We start from the raw sequence: 11,329 nt of genomic DNA on the forward strand, positions 1-11,329 counted from the left end.
GCTGCTTTCCGACTCTCTGCCATCAAGCTGGCCAAGGCCTATTTGCTGAGCTCATTAAAGGAAAGAACATTGAAAGCATTTATAAGAAAAGGCTCGGCAATTTTCAACATTGTCAGTTTCCAGCAGGCTGGAGAGAAAATGTTTTCCTAGCTGGAACAAGGAGGACAAGGAAGGAAGGGGGGAAAAAAATCTCCCTAAAAAAAAGCAGCAACGGAGGTTGCAGAATCGCTGTGGGTGCAGAGGTTTGTGTGTGTTTCGCTCATTTTCACCGGGCAGATTTATCTCTCCTCGCCTTCATTTGCAATTCTCCATTTTGCAGCTGTTGTTGGACAGTGATTGGGATACCCAGCAAATCCCACCCGCGATCGTGCTGTCCCATCAACTCTGAATTATGGTCTAACTCCACTCAGGGATGCCCAACTGTGAGGCTTACAGTTACCTACACGTTCACCTGCTAGCCAGGAGAGTCTTGCTTTACAGCCATCAGGGCTGAAACTTGCCAAGCAAAATGAGATTATTTCCTTAAGTTTAATCACACCTGAACTGGAAGAGCTAGGATGGGTTAGAAAATGGTGATTCTTGATTCTGGGATCCCAAGCCTACAAAAAATGTTTGGCTAGAAAAATAAGATTCTTCTGCCCTTACTCATTATGAAAGCCTCTATGATGATGGCCCACAATTACAGAGACTTGGTCATTCCAGGAGGTAAATTATGTCTGCTTAAAGATAACCATTACAAAAACATGCTACATTATAGCACTCTGCTAAATGCATGTAAATCTATCTTGTTAGTCCTAGCATGAAGGGGGTTGAATGAGCTGATGGAAAAAAATCTCCTATTAGAGGAAACCAAAAGACAGTGCCAGCTTTCAGACCCAGAGTAACACATGCAGTCCAGAGAATACAAAGTCGTATGGACAAATCATGTACATAATGTGACTGGTAATGTCCAACTTAATCTGATCTTGCTCATGACAAACACACACCCAACCCTCCCCCAGAACAAACAGGGCTGTCCCCAGCTACTCACCCAGACCACCCTGGCAGATATCTGTACGTGTGGCTCCGCCCACGATGAACTGGGGGCTGGGACACAACTCCTGGAAGCGATTTGGAAAGAACACAGTCACCAGGCGCCTGTCATGGTGGCCACATCAGTCACAGAACTAGAAGCAGGTGAACCTGGAGGATCATCTACTACACAGATACCATGAGTGCCACAGGCTCCTCAGCCCAGAGGAAAGAGGACACCTTCCCAGAGCCCCCATGGCTCAGGGGGACCAGGTTGGGAGCTGGAGCCCAGAGTCGCTGCTGGGAACAGCATTTTGATTGCACTGTGTGTTGTATGTGTTGTCTGGGTGTGAGGGAGGAGAAAGGCACCAGCTGAGATAACAAGATGAATGACATGGGCCCTCACCCATCCTGACACCACCCCTATTTACACAGAGAGAATTGGAGCGACATTTAGCAAAGTGCCTTGCACCCTGCGGATACTTGTTAAGTACCTGACTAAGTGATAATGATCCCTTGTGCAGGTGGAAACACTGAGGTGTCAGGAAGTGCCACTGGCAGAAATACCATCCCCAAGCTGACCTACACTTCCACCACTTCCCCACCTCAGCCCTCACCTGCCTGCAGGCCAGCTCTGCCCGGGCACAAGGAAGTACACTTTAGATCTTTCCATTTTCATTTCCTGGTTAGGGTTTATTCTGTTGCCCACTCTACCCACAGCACTCTGTAGCACTGCAAACAGGGGGAAGAAGGGAGCAGAGTGACACGAACACAAGATGGAAGTATGTGGGAAGCCAGGACTGACATTTGTAACACAGTCAGAGGCAAAGGGCTACTGCATAGCAACGGAATGTAGACACCCTCAAAGAGAAATGAGAAGTGTCCAAGCTGACGTAATGATGCAAGGCTGCCAGGTAGGATTCAGGGCAGGATGCTTGGCACATCCCACAATGTAGGGCCTGGACAAAGTCCCAGTGCTGCTTCTGAATCCAGCTTCCTGTTAATGTGCACCCCAAGTGGCAGCAGAGTCTAAGGCATGGAGTGATGTGTGACCGTACTTCTAAGGGCTGTTGGCTACGTGGAAACCTGCCCTCCCCACCAGGACATTACCATAGTCCTGGTCTGGCCAAAAGTCCTGGTCTGACCTTCCAAGGGTGTTCTCAAGGAGACCCACGGGGGTCTTCCATCTTCGTCAACATCACATCCATTTCAACTATATTACGCAACCCAGCACAACCTGGCCCACTAGATGGCTCTAGCTTGGCCACATTGCCCACACTGTTCTCTCACCTCTAGTGACAATAGACTCCTGCCACCTGAGTGTGCTTCCACAGCCTCTGCTCACGCCTGGGTCCTCTCCGTGGTCCCTGCCAAAGACCCTCCCCTATCCCAACTCCAGCTTGCCCGTAACTAGTTTCCTTACACATGTTCAACTGCTTCTCCACCTGAGCTCCCGCACATGCTATCCAGTTGACATGTGTGAATTTCACCCTCTGGACATTCTGTCTGGTAACAAACGCTGGAGATACCTCATTGTAGGAAGCATTTATCCATTATCTCATTCAAATCTCCCCAAAACTCAACACTATTGTGTCCATTACATCAATGAGAAAACTGAGTCTCAGGGAGATTTATAACTTCCCCAGAGTTATCCTGCTAGCAGAGGCAGGAAGAGAACCACAACCTCTTGCACCTGACACCCAAGTCCTTGCTCCTAACTGCTCTGCTGCCGGCCAGCTGTCCACTTGTCCATTCGCCTCCCTCAGAAAGCTGAGGGCACAGCATCCCCCTGAGCACCAGCAGGTAATAAATCATGGCTGGATTGAAAACTCCAGGTTCACAACTACACGAGGGAGCACCAGGACAAAGAATCGAAGTCCCAGACACACGCTTCTTCTCCCTCCTCCTGATGCTGGCCACCCACTGTTTCTCTTCATTGAGCTCCTTGTTATGCAACTGACATGGTCTTACTCTTACCTCTCTGTATCTCTCCATAAGATCAATAAACTACTTAATTGCCAAAAGTAGATACTTCAGAAAAGAACATCATTGACTGGTCCATGCCAGGTTCTGTTCACACCGGCTATTTCTCAAAACTCAAGGGCACTGACCCAGTGCACGGGAAAGCCAGGAGAAAAGGATGAGAGAAGCTCCTGCCAGGAGCACTCCCTGATCCTGCACAGCGAGTCATTGTGCTTATGAGATTAGCGTCCTTGCACAAAAGCAGTGGGAACAAGTGCCTTAAGAGTGTGAGTAACCAAGAGCTCATCCTGAGAACTCCAGCTTGACCTTGAGATCTGTATCTGGGCAAACTTGTCATCCAACCCTTAGGACAGGAGCCCAAGCAAACCCTTTGCTTAGCAGCTTCAGACCACACAGATCCACCCAGCAGAAATATTAGGTCCAAGTTTACAAGTTCAGAAAACATCTACATGCCCATCTTTACTTATAAGGAGAGGGCAAAAGCATAATACATGGCACAGAATATGTAATTACCTACAACATATAATACGTAACATATAATGTAGATCCCAGCTCCTTCTCCCCAAAGGCAGGCAAAAACCAACATTTCAGGGGAAGTTTCTGGACAGCTTACATCGAGTTCTCCCCCAAGAAATCAGAAATAATACTTAAAAGCTGAATAAAAGCAAGTGAAAGGAGGAAAAAAAGCCTCCTGATACAAAAACTGACAACGGATTTGAATAGACATTTCTCCAAAGAAGATCTAGAAATGGATCAATGCTCAGTAAGCACATGAAAAGATGGTCAACATCAAGAATCATTAGGAAAATGCAAATCAAAGGCACAATGAGATATATCTCACAACCACGAGGACATCCACTATCAAGAAGACGTAAGGAACAAATGGCAGCAAGCAAGCGGGAAAACTGGAATACTGTATACTGTTGGTGGGAATGTAAGGTTATGTAGCCACGATGTAAAACAGTGTGGCCATTTCTCAAAAACCTGAAAATAGCATTGCCCATGATCCAGCAATTCCACTTCTGGGTATCTAACAAAAGAATAGATCTCAGAGATATTTGCACACCTGCATTCTTAGTTGCATAATGCAGAGCAGCCAAAAGATGGAAGCAACCCACATCTCCATCAAAGGATGAGAGAAGACTCTCTCTCTCTCTATTTTTCAAAGAAGTAAATAAATTTACTTGAGGGTGAAGGTAGGGTGGCAAGAAGGTTCCAGCATGTGCTGCAATATGAATGAAACTTGGGGATATTAGGATAAATGAATGAAGCTGGTCACAACAGGACAAACATATGATCTACTTACGTGAGATACCCAGCTTGGCCAAGCTCACAGTCAGAAATGGAAGCAGAATGGTGGCTTCAGGAGACTGGGGTGAGAAAGAACAGAGCACTGCCATCTGATGGATCTCAAGTGTCAATTTTGCAAGGTGACAAGCATTCTGGAGATGCAGGGATGGCAATGATTGCACAACAGTAGAAATGGCATTGATGCCACTAAACAGGACCCCTAAAAGTGGGACCCCTAAAGTGGCAACCCCTATGCTGCGTGGACTTTACCACAAGTTAAAAATAAGGAAGTAAATTCAGCAAGAGAGCTTGAAACACACTATACACCTGGACACTCCAATCAGCTCACAGGACCTCCCCTGCCCCCAAACTCCGAAAAGACTTCTTGGAGAGAAAAATGAAGCATTTAGGAGCAGGCTGCTTTCCCCAGGGTCCAGCACATCCTGGTAGAGGCAGACTGAGGATGTTCATGGACCCAGGAACCTGCCCAACAGCCTGTGTGATCTTGGGAGACACAGTCTCACTTGGGTCTTCAGGACCTGAGCAGGATCCTGGCCTGAAGAAGCCACATGATTATTCCTCACAGGTGGCTGGGAAAGGAGAGGTCAATATTGGACATACATTTGTTCATTCCACACACACACACACACCTAAAAATGCCCACAGGAGTCCTTCAGGTCCACTTCTCAAGGTTCACCAACTCAGGTCCTGGATTTTGAAGCTTCTGCTGACGCAGTCTGAGAGTTTTATGTGCATAAGGATAGCGAGACCAGAGAGACACAAGTCACTGTGGTGAGGAGGGGAAGGCTCTGAGGATTTCAGGGGAGGTATGGGAGAGCTGGGCTTAGGGAACAGCCACCAAAGGACAGCTGGAGACCCTGACGCTGCAGATGCCCCTTGGGATACCCGAGTTCCCTAGCAGAGTGCTTACACATGGAATTAAATGGCTTCCACAGAGAAAGTGGAAGTCATTTCCCAACAGCAATTATGGCTGAAAGACCTTGCAGGAGAGTTGACGCACATCTATCAGAAAAGCAGGATTCAGCCCAGAGCAGTTGCCGAGTGACACCTGCAGCCCACAGCAGAGTGCCTGAGTGTGAGTCCCGGCTCTGCTTCCAATTCCAGCTTCCCGCAAACAGGAACCCTGGGAGGCACCAGTTGATGGCTTAAGTACTTGGGCTCGTGCCGCATACTTGGGACACCCAGAATGAATCCCAGGCTCCTGGCTTCAGCCTTTCTCAGCCCTAGCTGTTGCAAGCATTTGGGAAGTGAGATCTCTATCTCTCTAAAAAAAAAAAAAAAAGACTTAAAATCCAAATCCAAAATATAATTAGAATGAATTAGCTAGTATTCTATGGCACAGCAAGATAATTAAGATAATTTCAACCTAGAATTATGTTCTAGGTATTTTAAAATAACCAAGAAAAGAGTATCCAGGGGCTCCCTTTACAAAGAAATGATAATCATTTGAAAATGGAATACCAATTACCCTGATTTGAGCATTACATGGTGTGTATCTATATTGAATAATCAGACCCTACCCCCATAAATCTATAGTAAAAAAAAAATATATTGTGTGTTCATTAAATTTTGTAATGTGAAAAAAAAATTTTTTTAAGAAAAAAAATTAGACAAAGGTTAACTGATGCAGAGCTTTGCCTACAAAATACAGTCCCCTCCTCGTTTCTTTCTCATCCCTTCCCCAAACTTCTCGAGCACTTGGATTCCAATTCCACTTTGAGACTCCCCTTCTCTCCTAAGCTTTGTCAGCAATTGGTGGTACAGGCCTTACCCAACATGTTCAGGGCCAGAAGAGTCTTGGATATTTATATACACAGAGCAAGATATCCTAGGAATACAACTCAAATATCTGTGTACGTATCTCATATACATAGCCTAAAGAATAGCTGGTATGATATTTTTAGTGCATGCAACCCATCACATGAAATCCAATGGGTAATTTGCCACTTGTGGCCTCATGTGTACACCCCAAAATTTTTAGATTTAGAGTTTCAAATTTTTGCATTAGGGATATTCAACCAAACATCCCACGTCCCTACAATAGACCATCTTATGCTCTCACAAGCACTTCCTTTGTTCTGCCATTGGTGCCAGTCCTCCCACAATTCCCATCACAGCTGAGACCACGGCTCACTCCTCGCTTCCCCGCTGGCCACCTGAACTCCTTCCCAAACAGGGCATCGCTTGTGTCTGGCCCAAAGCAAGGGTTCAAATGGAATATGGCCACCAGCTCTCCCGAAGCTCTAGTCTAAGGCTGTGCTTGCCCTCTTGGCTGTTGTCATCATCTCAGGGTAACTGGCAGGGTTCAGGGGACACTGGGGAGTTGGGCCAGGGTGAGCAGGTGGGCAGCGTGATGAAGGACTAACTTATTCCCAGGGCAGACATCGTGTGCTAAACAAACAGAATGAGGACATAAGAAGCAGAGAGCGCTGGAGCAGAACAACGGTTTTGGCCATTTTTAAAGGACTGTTCTTTCCTTATCTTCCCTTTCAACCACTGCCAAGCAGAGAGGAAGCATGGTCTGGTTTCCCAACTGTGCTGACCAAGATCATTGACCATGTTCACTGGGCAACCCTTCCTCAAGAGATTCAGTTCAGTGTCAGCTGACACTGAGCAGAGACCTCACACTGGTGGCTCCAATTCCCATGACCACTCTCAATGAAGGGGATTCTGGTCTCTGACAAGGGCCACATGGGGCAAGCTGCAGACCTGGATTTGGGCAGCACAACTCTCCCTTTCCTGATTTTGAGCTTTGGGTACTCAGTAAATGCCCCTGACTTGCACCTGCATCCACAGAGCCATGGCTTGCACCCACCTTCACTCCCCAGCCCCGGCCGAGCAGTGACAAGGCATGACCTGAAGCAACCCTGCACCACATTTAGTCCTGGTTTGGTTTGCCCCCTGTGCTCTAGCTCCAGGGGCATCGGCAACACCTACCACCTAATTCTGTGTTTGCCAGGCACCATAATCAGATTTCTCTCTGACTTATCTCCCAGAAAAGCCATATGCTAATGGCACACCATCACAGATGAGAAAACAGGTTATCTGTCCCTTCAAATCTAGCCTGTTTCTGGTTCCAGAGCCCAAGTCAGTCCCTTGCTCCAGTCCTCTTTGCCTCTAAAAAGAACTTCAAAAGCTTCAGAAACGGAGAGATTTGAGATGTGGGGTTCAGGAACCTGAGATGCATAGTCATGACACCTTCCTCATATCCCTTGGACCAGACCCCAGAGGCCCTCCGTGCTGCCTAACACTCAGCACGGGCCACCCCCTTACCGTGGGCCGTTTCCAGATGATTCCTTGGGTTTGGGGGGAGTGCGGGCCCAGTTCCTTGTATCCCAAAGCTGACGGACAGGCTGGGAACTCTGGGTCCTTAAATAGGACCCCTGAGGCCAGACACTGTTGCCTCAGGGTCTCAAAGTCCTGATCCAGGTACTTCACGGCATTCTGGCTGGAGCCAAGACCTTGGGCAACAGCCCGCCGCTTGGATACACCAGCTGCCAGGGCTGCCATGGCTGAGGGCTCCGCAAGCTGGATACACCAGGCAGACTGCTGCACTCTCAGACACCTGTCCCACTGGGAGGGGAGATATAAGGCAACGTGGATGGAGGTGGAGCTGGTAAACATTCTCACCCCAGGGCCTGCTCCAGAGGGACGTGAGTCACAGTCAAAAACAAATATGTACCCAAGGTGCACAGGCCCCTGCCCCACCTCCTCCATCTGGCTTTCATAGATAACTTGGGTCATCAGCCCAAGGAGTCCATTAGGAACCCAACCACCTCCTCTCAGTAAGTCCTACTTGGCTGGCATCAGCCCCAGAGACATGAAGGCTGGTGGCCTGATTTGAAGCAACTCTTCCAAGCAGGGAAGCTTGGCCCCCTTATTTCCAGGGGTGGGGAAGACACAGTCTCAGAGAAGGGTGACACACTGGGTGGATTCACAGTAAATCACGTTGCAGGGAAGAGTTGCTCAGCAACGAATCCAAGTCTGTGCTTTGGCCTACCAGGCCTCCCATCCTAGCTGTTCCTTAATCCTTTTCCCCTTTTTGTTCAAATGCAAAGTGGCAGATGATAGGAAAGCCTCCTTCTCCGGGTTCTGTGAAAGAGTGATGAGATTGGGCATGTAATTGTACACACCCAGGAACCACCAGCTTGCCATGGCACCTGGGAGCCAGCAACTGGAAGAAAAGCCTGGGGCAATGCGGGGGGCTTTGGTTCTCATCCCAGAAGTGACTTACAGACTGTGTGACCTTGGATGAGTTGCAGCTCCCTGAGTTCCAGCCCTCAGGGCTTTGTCAACCCCCCAAGGATGCAGATGGTCACATCAATGGTTTTTTTTCTCTTTGGTGTGCATGCAAAGCTGGAAGATGGTCTCTCAAAGATACCAGGATCTAATCCTTAGAAACCATGGATGGTAATTCATCTGGGAAAAGATTTTTGTAGGTACAACTGACAATCTTGAGATTATCCTGGCCAAAGTGTTCTTGTAGGAGGAAGGCTCGGGAGCCGACAGCAGGAAGTAGTGTGACTCAGGGAAACAGAGCAGGGCCTTCTGACCTGCAAAAGAACATCTCTCTTGTTGTTTTTAACCATCACTTTGTGGAATTTATGACAACACCCACAGGAAACTGATGTCATATTACAAGAATTCCCTGGAACACTTAGCCTAAAATGCTGAATCCAGAGCGTGCTCTCAGCCTTGTGGCTTAGATGCCTGCATCCCACATCAGAGGTCCTGGGTTTGCTTCCTGCCAGTGAACATCCTGGGAGGTCGCAGTGGTGGCCTGAGTAACTGGGCTGCTGCCACTCAGGTAAGAGTCCCAGAGGAAAGTCTTAGTTGCCACCCAGCTCCACTCCAGCCATGTGGGCATCTGAGGAGCAAGCCAGCAGGTGGCAGTTTCTCTCTCTCTCTCTCTCTCTCTCTCTCGCAAATAAATAATGTTAATGTTGACATCCTAACAAGTCTTGCCATTACCTCTATCCCAAAAATGGCAAATTCTGACTCAGCAGGTCTGAAGCAGCCATCACCCAGAAACAATGACTACACAGGGCTCCAAGAACCACACCCTGGGAAATTCTAGATGGCTGACCACTGAGGCTCCAGCTCAGACCTTCCAAGTCAGCAAAGTTCATGTCTTAAGCACTCAGCCAGGTAGGTCTAAGAGAGCACAGAAAGGAAGAACTGCTCACCAGGTGGCCAAGAAAAAATGAGATGTCCAACTGCTACCAGAAACTGTAGGTCAAAATGGCCTTCAGAGGTTCCAGCGAGCAGTGGAAGGACTTACAGGAACCCCTGGCATGGAGAAGCTCCATTTCATCCTCTCCACACAGCCCTTCCCTTGGCTCAACCGCTGCCACTAGAAAACCCAGCCCAGGGCCAAGGTCACAGCTACCTGGTCTTACTAGGGGAGGTCCTTCCCTTTCCAGAAACCAGACCACAACCCCCACTCACACACCAATACCACACCCCTCAGGCTGGGGGGAAATCCCAGTATTTTTATTAACCCATGTGGGAAAGGAAAGGAATGGCTGTTTGTTTATTTTATTTGAGTTTATTTCTTAGAAAGGCAGACATCTATCTGCTGGTTCACTCTCCCAGGATGGCCGCAGAAGCCTGAGCCAGGCTAGGAGTACAAAGACAAGAACTGAGAACTCCATCTGTGTCTCCCATGTGAGTGCCGACTCCAAGGGAATGGTTTGTTGTTTGTTTTGCTTTGTTTTACTTCTCAATCTGCATCATGTGGCACTTTGGCTACTTTCTCCCCCCAGAGTAGCCAGTAGTCACATCACTGCATTGCTCCCAGTGTGAGAGCAGAACAAGCCTCACCGCCCAAAAGACTGAGCAGATGGGCCCTGCTGCCAGGCCCATCCTTCCTCCCTGTTCTTCCTGGCTCACTCTGCCCTGCTTGGATGCTGCACTCACCCTGCACTGGGGCTTGGCACCTGCTGAGCCCTTCCCCTGAAATGCTGCTCTCCCAGCCACACTATCTCCATTGCTGCTCATTTCTCAGACTCCAGGGGCTGCAAGAGAGGCTTCCTGACTCCATCCATGCTGAGCTGTTTTTCCAAGGTGCCCACTTTCACGTAAGTCTGTGCCCTCATGCTCTCAGGGCCCCTCTGTGCCCTGAGGCTCTGATCTCCACAGAGACAATTCCAGGTGCTTGTTTTGCTTGTGGTTGTACCCTTGAATCTAGAAGCAACTCGCAGGTCACATAAACGTTCCATAAACACTTGTGGCATGAATAAATGTCCCCGGGCCTCAGATGTCCAGGGCAGGTGCCTGAAGAATTCACCAGGGTCTCATAGGAGTGTCTCCCGTTGCTTCTTCCCTATCGCTCCCACACCACTGCCTTCAAACACAAAATGAACAAGTCCCACCTCGCCTCCCTCCCAAGGCAGAATAAGCACATCTGGTAATCTTCCTTCTCTGCAAGGGAACTCCTCCAGGGTGAACGATCTTCCCTCCCCACCTTCCTAAATTACCTCACTCCCACATCCAGATGCTGCATAGACAAACCCTCGCTCATCTTGGCAGGCAGCTCTGGGCTGCCACAGAGAGCGCTCTCATTTGTCCAGTCAGGGAATTAAAAATATTTTTTTTAATTTAAAAATCTTTTCTAAAAGTGTGGGGAGGAGCTAGAGGCCTTTGCTTCCCAACCCTTATGAACAGACAGCCCATATCTACCTGCCATCTTACCCAGCAGCTACCATGAAGCAGCCTGCACCTGCTATCTCCATCCACCTGTCATAATTCCAAGCAGCTTTCCACATCTCCCAGCTGCTCCACTTCCATTCCAGCTCCCTGCTAATGCACCTGGGACATCAGTGGAGGATGGTCCGATGAGCTTGGCCCCTGCACCCACAGGGGAGTCCCACAAGAAGCTCCTGGCTCTGGCTTCAGCTTCCCAGCTGTTGCTTCCATTTGGGGTGTGAACCAGAGGATAGAAGATCTCTCTTGCTCACTTTCTCACTCTTTACTGTTTCTCTGCCTTTCAAAAAATGAATAAATCGGGCCCGGCGCAGTGGCG

The 11,329-nt window shown here is 48.6% G+C and overlaps 1 protein-coding gene across 4 annotated transcripts in view; it reads right to left on the reverse strand.

The window, feature by feature from the left end:
* CAPN8 (calpain 8) overlaps window positions 1-7,826 on the reverse strand; it is a 52,295-nt gene extending 44,469 nt beyond the window's left edge. For all 4 annotated transcript variants that reach the window (XM_040985328.1, XM_040985327.1, XM_040985331.1 and 1 more), the window contains exons 1-2: window positions 7,579-7,826; window positions 1,031-1,100 (exon numbers count right to left, since the gene is read on the reverse strand). In XM_040985328.1, coding sequence (XP_040841262.1) covers window positions 1,031-1,100; window positions 7,579-7,815 — 307 coding nt within the window. In that variant the 5' untranslated portion in view covers window positions 7,816-7,826. The remainder of the gene's footprint in view (window positions 1-1,030; window positions 1,101-7,578) is intronic.
* Window positions 7,827-11,329: the final 3,503 nt, after the last annotated feature.

Source organism: Ochotona curzoniae, unplaced genomic scaffold, assembly GCF_017591425.1.
Source record: "Ochotona curzoniae isolate NIBS_2020 unplaced genomic scaffold, NIBS_Ocur_1.0 contig_430, whole genome shotgun sequence".
NCBI lineage: Eukaryota > Metazoa > Chordata > Mammalia > Lagomorpha > Ochotonidae > Ochotona > Ochotona curzoniae.